Here is a 22,483-nt window from a genome sequence, read left to right as displayed (position 1 = left end):
TACATGTAATTGGTGTGTGCCTGCCTTCACTCTAACCTTGTTTGATATCTCCCATCCGTCTTCCTCACTTTTGCCAAAGTGTCTTTCTAAATGCTGATTTTAGCATATATTTATCTGCTTAAACCTTGTTATTGTTCTTCATACCTTCAGAATAAAGTTCATATCTTCACTGGGGAATAACTAGGTCTGTAATCTGAAATTTGCCTTCTTCTGCAGCCTGATCTCTAGCCCAGTCTTTCCTCCTCACAAGCTATGCTGTAGTCATCCTCGATTGGAATTCTCCGAATATGCCTAGCTCTTTAAATAATATAGTGTTGAAAATGTTTTAATACTATAATGCCACAAGAGTAGATCTTGCGTGTTCTTACCACACACACACAAAATTTGACTCTCTGAAGTGGTAGATGTGTTAATTAAATTGATTGTGGTACTTTCACAGTATATAAATACATGAAATCATTGCATTGTATATCTTTTAAAAATCATACTGTACAACCTGAATATATACAATTTTTATTTGTTAATCATACATCAGCAAAGCTGTGAGGAAAGAAGTAAAAATAAAATTTAAAAACAATAAATAGCATATGTTTTGGTGATAAACAGGTTTGAGTTCAAGTTTTGACAGTTACTAGGAGTATTTAACTTCTCTGATCCTCATTTTTCTCAGCTGTACAATGGAGTCTTTCGGGTTTTTTATGTACAATATCATGTCATCTGCAAATAAGGACAGCTTTACTTCTTCTTTTCCAATTTGGATGCCTTTTATTTCTTCTTCTTGTCTAATTGCAGTGGCTAATACTTCCAGTACTATGTCAAACAGGAGTGGTGAGAGTGGGCATCCCTGTCTTGTTCCTGTTCTTAGGGGAAATGGTTTTAGTTTTTGCCCATTGAGTATGATGTTAGCTGTGGGTTTATCATATATAGCTTTTATGATGTTGAGGTATGATCCTTCTATTCCCACCTTGTTGAGAGTTTTTATCAAGAAAGGGTGTTGGATTTTGTCAAATGCTTTTTCTGCATCAATTGATATGACTATGTGATTTTTATCTCTCAATTTGTTTATGTGATGTATCACATTTATTGATTTGCGGATATTGAACCATCCTTGCATTCCTGGGATAAATCCTACTTGGTCATGGTGTATGATCTTTCTGATGTACTGCTGGATCCTATTTGCTAGAATTTTATTGAGGATTTTGGCATCTACATTCATGAGAGATATTGGCCTGTAATTCTCCTTCATTGTGTTGTCTTTATCTGGTTTTTGTATTAGGGTGATGCTGGCTTCATAGAAGGAGCTGGGAAGTGTTCCTTCCTCTTGAATTTTTTGGAATAGTCTGAGGAGGATAGGTTTTAGTTCTTCCTTGAATGTTTGGTAGAACTCTCCTGTGAAGCCGTCTGGCCCCGGGCTTTTGTTTGCCGGAAGCTCTTTGATGACTGCTTCAATTTCTTCCATAGTTACTGGCATGTTGAGCTGTTTAGATTCTTCCTGATTGAGTTTTGGAAGGTTATATTTTTCTAGGAATATGTCCATTTCCTCCAGGTTGTCCAGTTTGTTGGAATAGAGTTGTTCGTAGTAATTTTTAACAATCCTTTGTATTTCGGCGGGATCTGTTGTTATTTCACCTCTTTCATTTCTGATCTTGTTTATTTGGGTCCTCTCCCTTTGCTTCTTGGTGAGCCTGGCTAGAGGTTCATCAATCTTGTTTATCCTTTCAAAGAACCAGCTCTTGGTTTTGTTGATCTTTTGTATTGTTTCTTTGGTCTCTATGTCGTTTATCTGTGCTCTGATCTTTATTATTTCCTTCCTTCTGCTTACACTGGGCTTTTCTTGTTGCTCTTTTTCTAACTCTTTGAGTTGTTGGGTTAGGTAATTTATTACCCCTGTTTCTTGTTTTTTGCAGTAGGCTTGTAGAGCTATGAACTTCCCTCTCAAGACTGCTTTCGCTGTGTCCCATAGATTTTGGATTGTAGTGTTTTCATTGTCATTTGTTGTCATGATGTTTTTTATTTCTTCTTTGATCTCTCTGGTAACCCAGTCATGGTTTAATAGCATGCTGTTTAGTCTCCATGTGTTTGATTTCTTTGGGTTGTTTTTATTGTAGTTGATTTCCAGTTTTATGCCACTGTGGTCTGAGAAGATGCTTGATATGATTTCTATCTTCTTGAATTTGAAGAGACTTTGCCTATGTCCCAACATATGGTCTATCTTTGAAAATGACCCATGTGCACTTGAGAAGAATGTATATTCTGTGGCTTTGGGGTGAAATGTTCTGAAGATGTCAATTAATTCCATCTGGTCTAGTGAGTCATTTAGGATTGATGTTTCTTTGCTGATGTTTTGTTTAGAGGATTTGTCCAATGGTGATAGTGGGGTATTAAAGTCTCCTACTATGATTGTATTGCTGTCAATGTCTCCCTTAATATCCTCCAGGAGTTTTTTTATGTATTTGGGTGCTCCTGTATTGGGTGCATATATGTTTACCAGAGTTATTTCTTCTTGTTGGATTGCTCCCTTTAGTATTATGAAATGGCCTTCCTTATCTCTTGTTATGTCCTTCAGTTTGAGATCTAATTTGTCAGAAATAAGTATTGCTACCCCAGCTTTTTTTTCAGTTCCATTTGCCTGGAAAACCTTTTTCCATCCCTTCACCCTCAGTCTGTGTGCGTCTTTTTTTCTGAGGTGGGTTTCTTGTAGACAGCAGATATATGGGTCGTGTTTTCTTATCCAATCTGTTACCCTATGTCTTTTGATTGGGGCATTTAATCCATTTACATTTAAAGTTATTATTGATAGGTACTTATTTGTCGCCATTCCTATTCTTTACCCCTGTGTTACTTCTTCGCTTCCTGTTTCTTTCTTTCTTTCTTTTTTTTTTACAGTAGACCCTTTAGCATTTCTTGCATTGCTGGTTTGGTGGTAATAAATTCCCTTAGTCCTTTTTTGTCTGTGAAGCTCCTGATTTCACCTTCAATTTTGATTGACAGCCTTGCTGGGTACAGTATTCTTGGATTCAGCCCCTTCCTTTGCATGACTTTGTATATTTCATTCCATTCCCTTCTGGCCTGATGAGTTTCTGTTGAGAAATCAGTTGCTAGTCTGATGGGGGTTCCTTTGTATGTAACTTTCTGTCTCTCTCTTGCTGCTTTTAAGATTCTTACTTTGTCGTTGGTGTTTGCCAATTTAATTATAATGTGCCTTGGCGTCGGTCTTTTGGGGTTCATTTTGCTTGGGACTCTGTGAGCTTCTTGGATTTGTGTGGGTTTTTTCTTCCCTATATCTGGGAAATTTTCTGTCATTATTTCTTCAAAGAGGTTTTCTATTCCTTGCTCAGCTTCCTTTCCTTCTGGAACCCCTATTATGCGGATGTTGTTTTGTTTCGTGTTGTCCCAAAGTTCCCTTAGACTCTCCTCCTGCCTTTTAATTTTTTTTTCTAGAAGTTGCTTTTCTTGGGTATTTTTTTCCATCTTGTCTTCTAGCTCACTGATGCGGTCCTCTGCTTCTTCTAGTCTACTCTTGATGCTTTCTATTGAGTTCTTTACAGCAGCGATGTCATTTTTCATTTCTTCTTGGTTCTTCTTCATTTCCTCTTGGTTCTTGCTCATATTGTCGAATTTGTCTTCCATTCTTTTCAGCCACCTTATGACCATTTCTCTGAATTCTTTTTCTGGAAGGTTGCTTGCCTCCATTTCGTTTACTTCCTTTTCTGGTGATGCCTGCTTTTCTTTCATATGCGGGCTGCTTCTTTGTCTCCCCATGGTCTCTCTTCTCTGGGTGTCTGGTTATGTAGTTCTCTCTCTCCTGGGTTGATTTAAAGGCACAAAATACAGCACTACCAGGTACAACTCACAAGGCACTGAACAGAAATGTATTCACGATATTAATAACCTCCAATAAAGGTGACCACCAGAGAAAGGCAAATTAGGTGATAGGAGAGAAAGAAGAAGAGGAAAAAAGAAAGAAAGAAAGAAAAAAAGAAAAAAGGAGTGTGAAAATGAAATTGGGAAAAGGGAAAGTAAAGAGAAAAAAAAAAGTAAGAGAGACAAGAAAGTGACTAAGAGAGAAAGGGGAACAGACTATATATATTGGGGATAAAACTCCAATAGAACAATCACTAATCCCGGCAAATGCCAGCAACAAGTGCCTGGGGATTAATACAAACTACAACACCAACTAATATGGATTGAGGCAAGGGAAAGCTGAAGCACAAAACAAACAAAAAAATAAACAAAAGAAGAATAAGCAAAACAATCTCACAAAAACAGCATAAAAATTGGATATAATCTACATTCAAGCAAACAACAACAAAAGGACAGAGAGAAGGACAAGTTTATGGATAGCTCAGACAGCGAAGGGAGAGGTGTATGTGGACTTGGAGCAGGGGATTAGAGATTAGATATGTAGGTAGGGTGAAATTTTAACAAGGGGTAAACAGAAAGAATAGGGAAAATCTAAAGCAGTAAAAGGGTAAGACAAACAGGACACTGAAAAGGGGGAGGTTAGGAAGAGAGTGATGGCCTAAAGGTAGAGTTGAGATAGAGTAAAACGATGCTAAAGGAAAGATAAAAAATAGAATGTAGAACCCTAATCCCAAAATAAAATGAAGAGAAAATAAAATGACACTTTAAAAAAAAAAGATAAAATAGCAGTAGTAATAATACGGATTGAAAATAAAAATGTAATCATTAAAAAGGTAAAATCAAGTGATGAAAAAAGAAAAAAAAGTTTCTTGATTAAAGGATGCAAAAAATGAAAATAAAAAAAAATAAAAAAATAAAAAAATAAAAGGTAAAAATAAAATGTGAAGTAGTGAAGGTCATTCACTTCCTCTGTTTTTCTGTTTGGCACGCCTGTTTCTCAGTCCAGACAGTATTGCAGTTCCCTGCGATCCACTGCTCTTCGGTGTTGTAAGCCAGTCCTGATTTTAAGCAGGCGGTGTGTCTTAATTTCTCGTATTCCTTTATTTTTGATTACGCAAGAGTCAATTTGTGATTCAGCCCCTGGGTGGCAGTGTTTCTGGATTGACTTCCGGGTCTATCTATGGCCTCTCTAGGCAGTGTTAGAGCCTTTTTTCTCTGTGGCACTGCCACCGGCCTGTGGGCGTGGTCTGCCTCAGAGCTGACTCTCTGATGGTCACTCCCCGCTCCGATCCCCAGGTTCCAGAAAAACAACTTTCCCCTGCAGTCTCCCAGGGTGTCCCCAACTGGGTGATCCTATGTATTGGGCTTAGTAATCAGAAGCAAGGATTTGAAGAGGAAAAAGCCCAAGTGTGCGAACTCCAGGACTGCGAGTAAACCCAGGCACAAAGGGAGCGCACGGGCTGCGCGTAAGTCTGGACAGCCTGAAATTCTTAGGGTGTCCCTGCACTTCAGATCAAAATGGGTTGCTTTTTAGAGTGCCCTTCTCTTAGCAGCTCTGAGGACCCCTTTCCACAGTCACAGATCACGCCAGCCCCTACAGCCACGGATTTTTCTAGGCACAGACTTCCCTGGTCCTCCAGCTCCCGCAAAACGCGCGTTCCTCTCTCCCGCCGGGACCAGAGACCTCACCTTATCCCAGGCGAAATCTGACCTTTCCGTGGTGGAGTGTAGAGCTCCTCTGAACCCGTGTGCTTGCGCCAGTTGGGGAGCGTTGTTCTGGGGCTCGCAGCTGTTCCTGGGGTGCCGCAGTTGTGGATTCTCAGGCTTCAGATAAGCTCCACTTTCCGGATCAAGATGGCGCAGACTCCGCGTCCAAGCCCGCAGCTCCGGGAGGGGACCCAGCCGCAGTTGGTGCTGCCAGGTCAGGGGAACCCCGTTCAGCAGTCCCCCACCTCCTTCTGGAATTCAGCTGTCTCCCAACCAGCCAACAAACACTCCTTGTGCGTCCCTCAGCTGTTCTTTCTTTCTGCTCCGGGACAAGGCTCGGAACACGTCTGTCTATTCCGCCGCCATTATTCCCTCTCCTCAGCTGTACAATGGGAATAAAAAAACTTCATGGGGTATTAAATATGATAATACAGGTAAAGCAACTAGGAGGGGGCGTAATAAGAATGGAGTCAGAGATTAAAGAAAGTATGAGGAGGAGCATAGGTAGTGGGAGAAGCTGTCTCCCCTAGAACCCAGATACCTCTTCCTAACTTTTCAAATAGAACTTTGTGATAAAATAAGACTATGCTGAGAATGTTCTGTGAGTCAAAGAAAAATATTATAGGTTCTTCAATAAAATTTTATGAGTTATTATTGAAAGAACTGTTTAGAACACTTTCCCAATAGCACACAGCTCTAGAGATTTTGAAGTACCTTAACTAGGACTAAAGCATAGAACCTTTTGTAGAATTATTTAAAATATTTTCTGTTTTTAATGTTCAATTACAGTTGACATTCTATTTAAAATATTTTCAAAAAATAACTGTATTACTCTTACAGTATGATCTTCAGGAGGGTGTATTAAGCTGAGAAAACAAAACAGATCAGTATATATAAATGAGAGCAGGGGGAATAAATATATACATGTTTATATATTTGCCCATGTTTGCATGAAAAAATGCTGGTAGAGTGAAAAACACAATTAATAAAAAGACTGTTACCAAAAGTGGGCAAGAGGAAAAAGTCAGATATCACCTTCCCTGTGCTAATCTGATTTTACAAATCAACCTTCCTACATACAACATGAACTCTGTTTTGCTTGCCAGTTACCCATGAGGCAGACCATACACTCTTTTATATTCAGTTATTAATCATTCTGGGCACCCAGTAATGTGCTGTTTAGCTGATGTAACAAGAAATTTAACAAGAAAGGAACAGGGAGACCAACTCGGGGGATACAACCAGGATGTAAGTCTTGCCAAATTTGGAGAAATAGTTTTAAATTGTAAAGGTAAATTAAGCTACATCTAAATGTAGTATAAATCTTATTTAGTGACAGCCTTTCTTTGAGAGCTGCTCTCCCTTTCTCAATTGTGTTGGTATCTGTCCTTTCTCTGAAGAGATCCTCCTTATAATGTACTGGTTTGGAACTTTTCTAGATGGAAAAAAACACACATAGTATACAAAATATAAGAAATGAATAGTGGGCCGGGCGGCTAGCGGCATGGAGGTCCGCGGCCTGCCCCGGGCGGGGACGTCTCCCTGCACAACTTCAGCGCGAGGCTGTGGGAGCAGCTGGTGCACTTCCACGTCATGCGGCTGACGGACTCGCTCTTCCTGTGGGTGGGGGCCACGCCGCACCTGCGCAACCTGGCCGTGGCCGTGTGCAGCCGCTACGACTCCATCCCTGTGTCCACGTCCCTTCTCGGAGACACTTCAGACACAACCTCCACTGGCCTTGCCCAGCGCTTAGCCAGGAAGACCAACAAGCAGGTGTTTGTCAGCTATAACCTACAAAATCCAGACAGTAACTTCGCATTACTTGTAGAAAATAGGATCAAGGAAGAAATGGAGGCTTTTCCGGAAAAGTTCTAGCTGAGGCGGAAGTGAGGATTTCTAACTTATGTACAATATACATTTAAATAAATGAATTGAATTCCAAAAAAAAAAAGAAAAAAAGAAATGAGTAGTTACAGGATCATGCCCCACTGGCACTTTTCTTCTTAAACATCATGCTTCTTAGGAGGACATAAGGCTCTATCCTCTGTTCTCTTCTGGGCTTTATTTACTGCTCAGATCCGTTTCTGGAACTACTCACATCACTTCCTTGTGCTCTGGAGTCTCTAAGATAGCTATATTATCAGTAGGTATAGTTCATATCTTTATAATTGATGTTTGGTGATAAATCTTAGAATAGTATGAAAATATAGCATAGTTGGTACTTAGATTTTTTTAACTGAATTTTTCACCAATTCTCTTAATATGATTGAATCTGTAAGTTTAAAATTGCTATTTCTTTTCAAAGTAATGCATTAAGTATTGTTCATTCTTTTTTTGTAAAACTTAGTATTTGAATAGCATATCCTTAGTTGATGCCTTCTTAGATGACCTCCACCTATAGTCTTTATCCATATTTCTGTTAAAACACCTACCATTCTGTATTATATTTGTGTATACATTAATCTCCTCCACTGGACTGTGAATTCTTTAAGAGTAGTGATTGTGTTCCTTTCTACTTGCCTAATGGGTGCTCAGTAGATACTGGTTTAAGGAGTGAATGAATAAGAGTTTGAGAAGGATGATCATAATGTATACTTTGATTACTATCTATAATCTCCATGTCTGTACAAGAAGCTTGGGGAAGAATGAAAGAGGAACTGGAATTGTGGTTCAGGTTCTTTCGTAGCTTTGAAGAGATTGCAGATTTATATGTACTAGTATACAAAAAAGTGATGATGCTCAACCTTTAAAAAACTCATCCCACCTGTTTTGATACACTTAAAAGGACTCCTGTACAGTTTCCCAGTAAAAGTAGTAAGGGCTTATTTGAGAAACAGTTGATTCCAGGTCTAGGGTATGGAGTGTACAAGGTGATCTGAACATCTTGTCATGTCGGAAAGCATGGGAGCCTTGAAAACTGCTGGGTTCATGTCAGTGTACATAGGAAGCAACGTGAAGTTATTCCTGCTAGCCTAGAGATAGGATAGAATGACCCCAATCAGTTACACACATCAGAGTGTTAAAGACACAGGAGTTTATAATGATACAAAAAAATCTTAGTCACCTTTGGCGGTTGCTAGGGTACCAATTCATTACTCTACAAACCAGTACAGAGAAATTATTTATTTATCCTGCCTACTCTGTGCAAAAACTAAGCATGCCTACATATTCTACAGTAACCTACAATATTTACTCTCTGTTGAACTTCAGTACCACTTATTATTTGGCAGATACTCAATATTTTAATGTTACCTTTTCAAAAGCACATGCTTGGTTTGTCTCTCTAATCTAGCTGCAAACTCTTCTAGGGAAAAATTGGGTTTTGTATGTCATTGAGTCTTCTACAATCTCAGACAGGGTTTGTGCGTATTGTGGGTGTTTAATAAATATGTCTATGGATAATTTATGAATAGTGATTAGTCTCTTCTGAGGATTCTTTAGAAAAAAGCTGGTTGGTTTTTTGTTTTGTTTCTTACTTCTCTGGAGTGGATTTTCCTATGGTGCTACCTAAAGACAGATAATGAACTCAGTTACTCTGGAGGCTATCTGGACGCATTTCATTTATATATGTGTTTGGAGGTTGTTTTTTTATTTATTTAAATACTACAAATTTTTTGAAAGGTCATTTTAAAAGGATTTGTATAGCACTTAAAGGTGTGAAATATGTAATCATACAAGTAGTATATGCTTAAGTTGAATGTTGAGCACTTAAATTGTATTTTTAATTAGGTTGTAATTTTATTTTAATTACATGAGTTCATTTTACTATAAAATAGCTTCTAAAATAAAATAATGGCTTGGTTCACTTAGCTATTGCTAGTTAGAGAACTTTTCCATTGTATTGGTAATAAGGATTTTTAATTCAACTATTTGCATTAAAATATTTCTTCTCAAATTAGTTTCAAATATATCTTAAAATTTTATTAACTAACATTTGTTGATTATGTAATATTTTAGTAGTGAGGAGCATAAACATTAGCTTATGATTCTTAACATCAAGCTGTTTTTATTTTATTTTCTAGAATAATAATAACCTGGATGCCTGCTGTGCAGTTCTCTCTCAGGAGAGTACACGGTATCTTTATGGTGAAGGAGACTTGAATTTTTCAGATGATTCTGGAATTTCTGGTCTACGCAATCACATGACTTCTCTCAACTTGGACTTGCAGTCACAGAATGTTTACCACCATGGAAGAGAAGGAAATAGAATGAATGGAAGTAGGACTCTAACGCACAGCATTAGTGATGGACAACTTCAAGGTGGTCAGTCCAATAATGAACTATTTCAGCAGGAGCCACAGACAGCACCAGCTCACGTTCCTCAAGGCTTTAACGTTTTTGGAATATCCAGTACATCTGGTGCTTCAAATTCAGCACCACATCTTGGATTTCACTTAGGCAGCAAAGGAACATCTAACTTTTCTCAACCAACTACCAGATTTAATCCCATCATGGTAACTTTAGCCCCAAATATCCAGACTGGTCGTAATACTCCTACATCTTTGCACATACATGGTGTACCTCCACCTGTACTTAACAGTCCACAGGGAAATTCTATCTATATTAGGCCTTACATTACAACTCCTAGTGGTACAACTCGACAGACACAGCATTCTGGCTGGGTATCTCAGTTTAATCCCATGAACTCTCAACAAGTCTATCAACCTTCACAACCTGGTCCCTGGACTACTTACCCTGCATCTAACCCTTTGTCACATACCTCAGCCCAGCAGCCAAATCAGCAAGGCCACCAGACCTCTCATGTCTACATGCCCATCAGTTCACCCACCACCCCACAACCGCCAACAATTCATTCGTCTGGTGGCTCACAGTCTTCGGCCCATAGCCAATACAACATTCAGAATATCTCAACAGGACCTCGAAAAAACCAGATTGAAATCAAACTTGAACCTCCACAGAGAAACAGCTCTTCAAAATTGCGTTCTTCTGGACCTCGAACTTCCAGCAGTTCCTCTTCTGTCAACAGTCAGACCTTAAATAGAAATCAGCCCACTGTTTACATAGCTGCCAGTCCCCCAAATACTGATGAGGTGATGTCCCGTAGTCAACCTAAGGTCTATATTTCAGCTAATGCCACCACAGGAGATGATCAGGTCATCCGGAATCAGCCTACCCTCTTCATATCCACAAACTCTGGAGCATCTGCCGCCTCCAGGAATATGTCTGGGCAAGTGAGCATGGGTCCTGCCTTTATTCATCACCACCCTCCCAAAAGTCGAGCAATAGGCAATAACTCTGCAACTTCTCCTCGAGTGGTGGTCACTCAGCCCAATACAAAATATACTTTCAAAATTACAGTTTCTCCCAATAAACCCCCTGCAGTTTCACCAGGGGTTGTATCCCCTACCTTTGAACTTACAAATCTTCTAAATCATCCAGATCATTATGTAGAAACAGAGACTGTTCAACACCTCACGGACCCTACTTTAGCACATGTGGATAGAATAAGTGAAGCACGGAAGTTGAGTATGGGATCTGATGATGCTGCCTACACACAAGGTAATAATAATAATAATAATACTGAAAGGGGATCATTTTCCATTCCGGGCTTAGTGCTGTACATTTGATTTCACTGCAGAAATGAGCATCGGCATTTTTACTTCATCTTTTAAGAGTCTTTGCAAGTATTCATACAAATTTTAAATTTCAATTTTGTTATTGTATGTAACTTGAGTTGTGAAATGTTTAGAATAATCAACTCTTGTTTTCTTAATGTTTATAACACATTTTCAGTTACTGTTTTACCTATGGTGATCCTTACTTTCCCTTTAAAATTACTTCAAATAGCCGAAACCGGTTTGGCTCAGTGGATAGAGAGTCAGCCTGCGGACTGAAAGGTCCCAGGTTCGATTCCGGTCAAGGGCACGTACCTTGGTTGCGGGCACATCCCCAGTGGAAAGTGTGCAGGAGGCAGCTGATCGATGTCTCTCTCATCGATGTTTCTAACTCTCTATCCCTCTCCCTTCCTCTCTGTAAAAAATCAATAAAATATATTTAAAAAAAAAATTACTTCAAATAAAAATTCATAAAACCATTTTAATAAGAGTTAGTGGACTAAGTAGTAAATCTGTCTTCTTTGATCAGAATTCTCTTCATTTCTCTAATACATGTTCTTCATCTTACTTTATATCAAAGTCTATATTGCTATGAGTCGTAGAATAATTTAAAGAAAAAATTGAATCCTATTCTTAATATTTGTCTCTTTCAGCCTCACTTTAAAAAATAAGTTAATGCAACAACCTTTCCTCTTATTTGGAACTGTTAATAAGAATGTTAGTTTTAAATCTATCTCACTTCAGTATCCTTTTCTGAAATAGATTAGTTGATACTGGCATAGTACTAAATTAAATATATATTAATTTATGTTCATAAGAAATACGTTGGCCCTAACTGGTTTGGCTCAGTGGATAGAGCGTCAGCCTGCGGACTGAAGGGCCCCAGGTTCGATTCCGGTCAAGGGCATGTACCTTGGTTGCGGGCACATCCCCAGTAGGGGGTGTGCAGGAGGCAGCTGATCGATGTTTCTCTCCCATCGATGTTTCTAACTCTCTATCCCTTGCCCTTCCTCTCTGTAAAAAATCAATAAAAAAAAAAAAAAGAAATACGTTGTTTGATATGCCCTCTGCTATAGAATGAGCAGAAGAAAGAGGTAAATTAATGAAACTTTTACCAGGAACCTGCTCATCTCATCACCAAGTCTGCCACCATTACCACCACCAGCCCAAATGAACAAAATTACATGAGTCCTTAAAGTACTACAGGAATCAGAGACAAAAATGAGTGCCGAATAGAAAAAAAAAAAATTTAGAGAGAAATTTCAGCTTAAAATCTATAGATATGAAGAAGAGTCTTATTTTACCTATTAAGAACAAATATTGAAATGCAAAATGCTTACCAGTAATAAGGATACTGGCCAGATACCTATCTATACTTTTCTCTTTCGCTCATACCACCTGACTCTACTTAATTTCTGGAAAGTACCAATAAATACTTTATCATTCACTGTATTCTGAGACTTTCTGGTGTTTTCTCCCATTCATAGAATATGCTTTTTGTAATATTGGCAACTCATTCAAACCAGTTTTCTTGGAGGGGGTGGAAAGGCTTGCTTCCTGTGTTTTGTTATAATAGCCAGAGGCTCTTACAAAACTGACGTTGCTGCCAAAACTGGTTTCTTATTCTCTAATATCTGTACAGAAATCCACCTGTGGTATTGATCTAACTGGTAAACTACAATGTTTTTTTTTTAATTACTTATATAAATATATAAACATTTTTAATGATATTTTACTACTTTTTTTTTTCATTTCACTTTTTATCTGTCTATTCTTATATCCATGCCAGTACTACACTGTCTTGATCATTATTACTTACTTTTTAAGTTCTGAAATTGGGATGTGTAAGTCGTGCTTTGTTCCTTTTCAAAATTATTTTGTCTGTTTGGGATCTCTATTTCATATAAATTTTAGAATTAATCAATTTTAATTTTATTACACTCAAATATTATTTTCCTACATATACTTGTTTTTTAAAAATTTTTTAATTAAGTATATGTAGGAACAGAAGGTTGTATAATGAAAAGTTACCCTCACCACAGACAACTAATAGCTATTCACAAATAGTTCATTTTCTATTCTGCTGGAAATTAAAATTATGTATCAAGCATATATATATTAACATCTCTTTTAAAAAATGGGACATAGTATTTTGCTCTTTTTCTTTATCTTTTTTTTTCTTTGACTATTCCAGGTCAACCAGTGTATATCTCCTTTCTTTAAAAATGGCCACATATTATTTTGTACATAATCTCTAACTAGTCCTTTCTTGATAGACCTTAAAATCTTGCTTTTACAAACTGCTGCAGTAAAAATTCCGTATATACATATTTGTGTCGTTGTCCAAGTATGTTGGCAGATATTACTCATAGTGGAACTGCTGTCACAGGATATATGTATTTTTTTATTTTGATAGATGTATCATTTAGGCTTGGTTATGCTGCAGTGACAAACTGTCTTCAAAACAACAAAGGTTTATTTCTAGCTCACTTGCCATTGTAGATTAGCTAGTGGGATCTGTTCTATATCATCCTCACTCAGGGACCCAGTATGAGGGAAACTCAGTCTCTCGATTTCCAAGACAAAGGAAATACAGCAAATCTACACTGACTCCTTAAGCTTCTGCCCAAACACATGTTACTCTTTAGCTAAGACACGTCACATAGCCACACTTAATTCAGACAGGATGGAGAGGCTCAGTTCTATATACAGTAGTGCCCTCTTATCCGTGGAGAATGTGTTCTAAGATCCCCAGTGAATGCCTGAAACTGCAGATATTACCAAACCATATATACATATATAAGTATACATACATAGATATATATATGTTTTACTTACACATACATATCTGTAATAAAGTTATAAGTTAGGCAGAATAAGTGATTAACGACAATTATAATAAAACTAGAGGCTTAACGCATGAAATTCATGCAAGGGGCTTGGCCCTCACCGCTGCAACTTCGTCCAGAAGGGTGTCCGGGAGGTCGTTCGGCTGTCCGGTCTAATTAGTATATTACGCTTTTATTATTATAGATGAGTAATGATAGCAATATGCTGTAATGAAAATTATATGAATGTCGTCTCAGTCTCTCTTCCTCTCTCTCTCTTTCTCTCTCAATATCTTATTTACTGTACTCACCTTTTCAATTATGGCTTCTCTTTGGAACATATGAATGTGTCGGGATGGCCAGCATCACCACTCTTGTGCTATGGGGATTAGTAAGTAAAATGAGGGTTATTGAACACAAGCACTGAGATAATACAGTTTATCTGATAACCAAGAAGTGATTAACAAGGTTGGGCGTGGGGAGGTCATGGCATGGATGATGCAAGATTTCATCATGCTACACAGAACAGTGTGCAATTTAAAACTTATGAATTGTTCACTTCTCGAATTTGCGATTTAATATTTTCAGGCCATTGTTGGCCAAGGGTAACAAAGTGAAACGGCAGGTTAGGGGATTACTATACCTAGAAGGCAGAGACCCAAAAATATTTGGTGAAGGGAACGACTTCCACAGAACATGTTGCCAATTTTAATTTTGAGACTCTCCAAAGAGATTCTTCTACTAGAGTATAAACTGGTAGAATGTTTATTTTTCCCACATTTATAAATGGGGAACATTTGGCAAAATTTTTAAGAAGGTACTTTTCTTCCATCCCTCTCCCACCCACATTATGTAAGTGATTGAAAAAAAACAAATTTTTATCATTCTGTAGGTAAAAATGTCCTGTTTTGGTATTTTTCATTTACATCTTTAAATATGAGTAAGTCCTGGTTGGTGTTGGCCAGTTGGTTGGAGTACCATCCCATGCACCAAAGGGTCGAGAGTTCGATTCCCAGTGGGCTTACACCCAGGTTTCAGGTTTGATCCCTGGTTGGGGTGTGTGCAGGAGGGGGCTGACTGATGTTTCACTTCTCACATCGATGTTTTTTTCTCTCTCTCCCTCTCCCTTCCTTTCTCTAAAATCTTAAAAAAGCATGTTCTCCAGTGAAGATTACAAAAAATATATGTAAATATGAGTAAGATTTCAAGTATTAATTTTTTAAGCCATTTGTATTTCTTATTTTGTGAATTTGCCTTTTTTTTGTAGAATGCCTAGTCTATTTTTCCTAATGTTATTTTAACTTGGTCAGTAAATTTTTTTGTTTTATATATTTTACTTTTATATATTTATGCTTATCAACCTTTTTTTCTTCTGGTTTCTGGGTTTGGTTTTATGTCTTATTTATAAAGCTCTTCTCCATTCCAAGATTTAAAAAAGAAGAAGAAGAAGAAAAATCTTATGTATATATTTTCTTTAATTATAATACTTCTCCTTTAAAACCTTGAACTGGCCTTATTCTCTTTCATATGGCATCTCTTCAAAAACTTGAAATAGCTACTATATTCCCTTTTAAAGTATGAACCTTTCTAAACTATAAACATTCCCAGTTCCTATAGTGGTTCATCCAGTTCATCTTTGAGGCTCTGAGCTTTGATGTGTCTAGATCCCATTTTTCTTTTTCTCTAAAACAAAAGTTTTGAACAATGTCTCTACCTTAACACTGTAAGATTGCTTTCAGCATCTTAATGATATACAAATGAATGCCAACAAAGTATTATCAATCAGAGGCCTTATGTTTACCTATTATTAATAATGATGTACAAATAATTGAAATTTCTTAAAAATAATTACAGAGGTTAAACATCATTTCTCATAGTCTTCTTGCTATATTTGTTGCCCAAATTATGGGCCTACTTGCAGAACTGTTGCAAGATCTGATTTTAAACTGACCTTAAACATGGCAAAATAGATGAAACATCATGATGCTTTATTTTAGAATAATTGCCATCTCTACATTCTTTGCAACTCAATCACCAAGTAAGTGACTGTAATTAGACAGTGGTGTATAAAACAGATATTCCTGCTGTCAACAGGTACACTCTAGAAAAATCTTGATTTATTTTAGAAGCTGACATTGTACCTTCTTAGGTACAGTGACTTAGATATGTACCTGACTGAAGCATATAAAACTTACCATGATGGGCAAAAACTTAAAAGAAGTAAGTACCTATTACATTTCCAATGGCAAATTAAAAAAAAAAAAAAAAAAAGGCCTAAGCCCTAGCCGATTTTGCTCAGTGGATAGAGCATTGGCCTGTGGTTTGATTCTAGTCAAGGGCACATACATGCCCAGTAAGGGGCATGCAGGAGGCGACTGATCAATGATTCTCTCTCATCATTGATGTTTCTCTCTCTCTCTCTCCCTTCTCCTTCCTCTCTGAAATCAATAAAAATAAAAAAGGCCTAAGATCTTTGTATCCATAAATAGCTGGTACATTTTCCAATGGCAAAGGTATTTTGTTAGTATGCACATTTCATTTTCTTTTTTTAGCTTCTGGAGAAATTAGACATTATTTAAACTATAGAATGCCTAAAATTACTAAAGCTTACACCATCTAGAGCTTCAGGTGTGTTTCTCTAATTACAAATAAAGTTAAGTAAAAAGTTGTCTTCATTGTTTATCAGAAACTGACAAAAGTTTAGTAAAGGCTAAGTTTTCTAAAATTGCTATATAAAACATCTAGCAAACTTAGTGTAGTTCTTTGAGAGCCCTCGTTTTTTAATTAGTGGTTATTTTAACAACCACAAGAGGGAGTTGCATGCTTAAATTATCTTTATTAAATTTAATTTTGACTGAAAGATGGTTTAAAAAGTACTAAATATTTTCTATACCTGTTATTTCTCCTTTTTTGTTTATTTCAGAGGACAAAATAGGTAGGTAAGTTTAGAAAACCAAAGAAGTCAATGTACGATAGAGAGGTGTTAACTAGATCACTTATTTCCTTATTAGAACAAGCATATAAAAAGCCACATTTCTACAATGTCAGCAACCTAAAAGTCTTGCCATATCTCAAAAGCATATTGTTTTACTAAGTGAAAAATATTAAGACTAAATATAGGAGACTTTAATATAAATCTCAACTTTTCTGTCAATATTTTATTTCTTGGACTTAATATTAGAATTTTACTCTATTATCCATTAAAAGTCAAATCGTTTCATTATTTTACACATAATAGATACCCATCAAGTGACTATAATTTTCAAGGTTTAATACAAAACTTAATTCAGTTTTTACTTTCAAGGAACTTGAAGTTTAATTGAGAAATATACTTGATAATGAAAAATCTAAAGTTCTGAATTTTTCCAAATGTGAAATGAAATGAACTTATCTCTTAGTGTGATGATTTATTCTGAACTCTGTTTCAGATAAATTTCATATCTCTGCATTTATCTCTTCTTTTGGAGAATTTGCTAGTTCTTTCATTTGGGAGTTGTTTCCTCATTTTGGTTGTCTGTTTGGGTTTGTGACTATGTTTTAGGTAGATCCTCTACACCAGTGGTTCTCAACCTCTTTAATGCCTTTTAATACAGTTCCTTATGTTGTGGTGACCCCCAGGTTGAGAACCGCTGCTGTAGAGCCTAAGACCATCGGAAAACACAGATATTTACATTACGATTCATTAACAGTAGCAAAATTACAGTTATGAAGTAGCAACGAAAATAATTTTATGGTTGGGGGTCACCACAACATGAGGAACTGTATTAAAGGGTCGTGGCATTAGAAAGATTGAGAACCACTGCTCTACAGTGAGTGGCCAGATTATTATGATCTCTGAATGCATAATAATCTGGCCACTCAGAGTGTGTGTGTGTGTGTGTACACACACACACACACACACACACACACACACACACACACACATATACATATTAGAGGCCTGGTGCATGAATTCGTGCATGGGTGGGGTCCGGCCAGCCTGGCCAGGAGGAGGGGACATGGGTGGTTGGCTGGCCTGCCTGCTGGTCAAACCCCTGGTCGAGGGGACAATTTGCATATTAGCCTTTTATTATATAGGATATACACCTAGTGGCCAGATTATTATGCGTTAAGAGATCATAATAATCTGGCCACTCAGTGTATACCTCTCAATCTCTAGTGCAGGACAGTGTTAAAGGCTGTTTCTAATTGGATTAGGCAAAGAAGTAGCCACAGGGCAAGGTGTTTTCCAATAGGGTGTATCGACTGTCTTCCCCCCAGGCAAGGCAAATGTCTATGTGGGAAAGATGTCCTCCTCTGCGTGAGGGAATGATTCAGCCCAGGAAACGGGGTGTCTGCCTTCTGAGCTCTGTCCCCTGAGTTCCCAGTCCTGGGTTCTGCTCTCAGCTCCAGTCCATTTCACCCTCTCTTTGCCAGAGCACAAGGTGGGTGGCTCCACAGGGGATTTTTGTGTGTTGCCCAAACTTTCAGCTGCCACTCCCTGGCAGACAGTACCCCACTGCTTTTCACAGCTAGTTGTTATGTGGGTACCCCCCTCAGTTTGGTGCTCTCTGCTGGGGAGCCCAGCTTCGGGATTAGATCCCAGAGTTCTCAGTGGCACCCCCCACAGCTGAGATATCTCTCCAGGACTTCAGTTGCCATCTGTGGGTGCCCGGCCAGTCCTTTCCCGCCTCCACCCCTCCCACCAGTCTCTATGCGGTCTCCACCTTCATTCAGCCCTTGGTATCAGGGTTCTCGCCTGTGAGTCTTCCACTGATTATTCAGGAAGCCTTTCCGCATTTCGGTTGTAATTCCAGCTTGTTCCCGGGAGCATGTCCGTGCAGCATCCTCCTGCTCTGCTGCCATTTTTGGGTGTGTGATGATGATTCATAAATACAGTGTAATGATCTGTAAACTCTTGAAATAGTGGTTCAATGCAAATACCACAGATGAAACTGCAGTATAGTCTTTACCCAGACATTATGGTTTAAATATTTGTATGTAATTGGATATTTCATTTTATCAAGGTATACATATTTGCATACATTGATTTATGTTCTACTATATGCACATTATATATATTGCTTCTGTACATAGACACAATGATGTGTCTGAGTGAAGTCTTTTTTTTTTTTTAATCCCTTGTCCTACCTTCAGTGGACTCCCTCAGTTTAAAAGCTCTCTTCAGCCATTCTGATTCCCAGTTTCTCTGTTGTCTCTTTATACTAGTAGAACTTCACTTACTCAGCTATTTAACATTCTGGACCAACTTTTTATTTATTTGCATTGTTATATCCTCATATATTCCATCACCTTGTCTTTTCATTCTACAATTGATTTTTGTTCCAATCTATATATGGAATTTTCATTTCAGCAGTGTGTTTTTAAATTTCTAATACCTAGTTCTCTAGCTCCTTTTTCATAGCAGATTTGTGTTTTATGGGTACATTATTGTCTCATCTGTTAATGATATTTATTAGAATTTAAGTTCTCAGCTCTCCTCAATTATCTCCACTTAACCTGGATTTAGTCTTTCCCATTGTTTATCTAGATCTTTTTCATATCAAATGTTCCTCAGATGTGTTGTGGTCCTTGTCTATTGGTTCATATTTTTTAAGAATAAAGGACTATGGCCCTAGCTGGTTTGGCTCAGTGGATAGAGCGTTGGCCTGCAGACTGAAGGGTCCCAGGTTCGATTCCGGTCAAGGGCATGTACCTTGGTTGCGGGCACATCCCCAGTGGGGAGTGTGCAGGAGGCAGCTGATCGTTTCTCTCTCATCGATGTTTCTAACTCTCTATCCCTTTCCCTTCCTCTCTGTAAAAAATCAATAAAATATATTTTTTAAAAAAAATAAAAAAAAAAGAATAAAGGACTATGAAGGCTAATTGAAAATCCTCTGTAAAAAGTGAGATTAGTTACTTGGCAGACTGCTTTGTGTTGAATAAGTCAGGAGCCAGCTGCTACAAGAGAACACTCCATCATCACCACCTAGCATTCTCTATGTTTGTGGACCAGCTTGAGAAATGTGTTTGGGCGCCTTACAAATAAGCTTACAGGTACTTGCCCTTCAATGGGATGGGGAGAGGTTGATTGTTCTATAAACAGACATCCAATTAAGCTCCTGATTTCTGGCCCATTCCTCACTTCTGTCTCCTGTTGTTACCTGTATTCTCCAAAGTCTGGAGCCTCTAGATTTCTGCAGGGCAAGTTCTGCCTCTTTGTGTTAAGTGCTCTCCTTATCTATGAGACTGTAGCTTTCTTCACCCTCCTTCATAAGTCTATGCCATTTCATCTGCTCTCGTTCAGTCTTCCAGAAACTGGCTGAGATCTCTTGTCCATTAATTGCCTACTTTCTCTTGTACCATTGGATTGTACCAGTTTTATTCATCTCATTTTCATGGGGTTTTGGGAGGCAGTAGAATATATATAAATACAATGCTCAAATTATCCTTAAACAAAAATCCTAATATTTATTCTTCATAGCTTGGCTTTTTAAGTCCATATTAGTCTGTCTATCTGTCTATCTATCTATCTATATAAAAGCCTTAAGCGACTGTTACAACCAGACTACTGGCCAATAACTACGATGCACCCTGACCACCAGGGGGCAGACGCTCAACGCAGGAGTGTGCCCCCACAGCCAACCTCCCAAGGTCAGCCAACCTCCCGCAGTCCCTACCCCCGGCTGGCTGGCCCCCATCGGCCCCAATCGGGACTGGGCAAGACGGCCCCATTCAGCCCCATGATCGCCAGCCAGGCTGAGGGACCCCACCCATGCATGAATTTGTGCACCAGGACTCTAGTATATAAATAATAGAAATGGAGAGATTTTTTTCCTTCAGCTTAACCACTGGAGTCTATAACAAATCACCCCTCCTATATAAGTGCGTGTTACTGGATGTGCATGAGCTTATTAATTCATGTGTATGTGTGGTTGGTATAATTTTGTTTGATAACAGTTATTTCATTATGCCAAAAGAAAGAAAAATGTAAAAAGCCAGTCTAAGGGATTCCTTAAATCCCTATTCAATCATTTCCCATAGAAGAGGTAGAATTTTCTAGCCTCTTCCCATAACTGTAGCCCTCATTTTTATAAGCTTTCCTGAGTCTCTTTCCAAGCTTTCCCCTTTTTTTAGACCCTGGAAATATAATTGTCATGGTTCTTTCTTCCCAATCAATACCCAGTCCTTTTTCACTTAGTGAAAGCTGATCAGAGTGAAAATGTCTATAAATAAACCATAAATATTTTTCTTCATTATTAGCCTAATATTGTTTCTTAATGGATATGTACTGTAATATTTTATATGATGCAATTTAAAATTGAAAAAACTACAACTAGAAAAAAGTGTTTCATTTTAGCCGAATTTTTAGAGCAATTTTTAGAAATTTACCTTGACACTCTTTTCTTTGTAATTTATTCTTCAGATTTCTATATAAAAATCCCAGACCACAAATGAAAAGGGAACTAGACACATAAAGATCCAGGCACATAGAAGAAAGAATTGCTAAGAAATAGAGATCAGAACTCTTTCCTACTGTTTACAGAGCATTTATAGCTTGTTTGTAATTAATAGACATACTTAAGAGATCTTGAGTAGTCTATAAACTAGGTTTGTCATTTCTAAGTAACATAATCATTCTAAGATTTTATTTTTACAAGAAAGAAATACCTCTTAAATTCTAAGACAGTGGATTCATAGTATTATTTTAGGGCTTCCATTTAAGCATAGATATATCGTATTCATATTTGGTCATAATTTTTCTATTGAGACCTTCTCTTCATTGAGTATTTTTCCTCTGTGGATCCCATTGTAGTAGCTACCTGGTGGTGGATGTGGGTTGCTGGAGCAGTTTGCATTTGCTTCTCCCAGGCACCCCAAGAAAATCACCAGCCTGGGGCTAATCCTATATAATAAAGAGGTAACATGCAAATGGTCATTACACCATGACAGTAACAACCAATCAGCAGGAGGGCGGGGCAGCGAGCTACAGATTCATGCACAGGGCCACTAGTGGTTATAATAATTTCAAACCCTGAAGTCTCTGTCTGCCCTGTGGTTTAAATTGTGACCACTCAAGTGTGATATAAACTGAATTTCAATTTTTCAGGAAATCTTTTCTCATCCCCCTCTCCATAGATAATATTGAATGACATCACAGATGTATATCTTATTTTCTAATTTCAGCATAAACAAACCATCATTTAGTCATTAGAACCACTAAATAAATGTCTTTAATTATTCTTTTACACATTTAGAAAAAAATATAGCGACTTTTTTTTAGGAAAAAGTCTTCAGCATTTTAAGAAATGCTACTTTTAAATAATTATTAATTTAAACAAATTGTTAACTAATGCCACTTAAGACATGTTGGTAGGTGGTTGGAGTTTAGAAATGAATGAAAGTATATTATTTCTGGTTTGCCTTTGCCTTTCCCTACATTCCACTTCCTGCCTCCATCTTTTCTTGTTGCCCACTCAAATACTAAAACCCATGTCCTCATCTTCTTTTAGGACAATAAATAAACCC

At 37.7% G+C, this 22,483-nt stretch overlaps 2 protein-coding genes across 5 annotated transcripts in view; both read left to right on the top strand.

Moving 5' to 3' along the window:
• TAB2 (TGF-beta activated kinase 1 (MAP3K7) binding protein 2) overlaps positions 1-22,483 on the top strand; it is a 74,217-nt gene that overhangs the window by 41,853 nt on the left and 9,881 nt on the right. For all 4 annotated transcript variants that reach the window (XM_080665811.1, XM_080665812.1, XM_080665813.1 and 1 more), the window contains one exon: positions 9,594-11,091. In XM_080665811.1, coding sequence (XP_080521937.1) covers positions 9,594-11,091 — 1,498 coding nt within the window. The remainder of the gene's footprint in view (positions 1-9,593; positions 11,092-22,483) is intronic.
• On the top strand, positions 6,742-7,446 carry LOC308245897 (proteasome assembly chaperone 4-like; the record flags this gene model as incomplete). The annotated part of the gene is made up of 2 exons (XM_080663831.1): positions 6,742-6,819; positions 7,072-7,446. 2 exons carry the CDS (start codon positions 6,742-6,744, stop codon positions 7,444-7,446), a joined length of 453 nt encoding a protein of 150 aa, XP_080519957.1.

This window comes from Plecotus auritus (assembly GCF_963455305.1).
Source record: "Plecotus auritus genome assembly, chromosome: 4".
Taxonomy (NCBI): Eukaryota; Metazoa; Chordata; class Mammalia; order Chiroptera; family Vespertilionidae; genus Plecotus; species Plecotus auritus.
The sequence above is the reverse complement of the archived record's forward strand: the minus strand, read 5'-3'. Positions and strand labels throughout refer to the sequence as shown.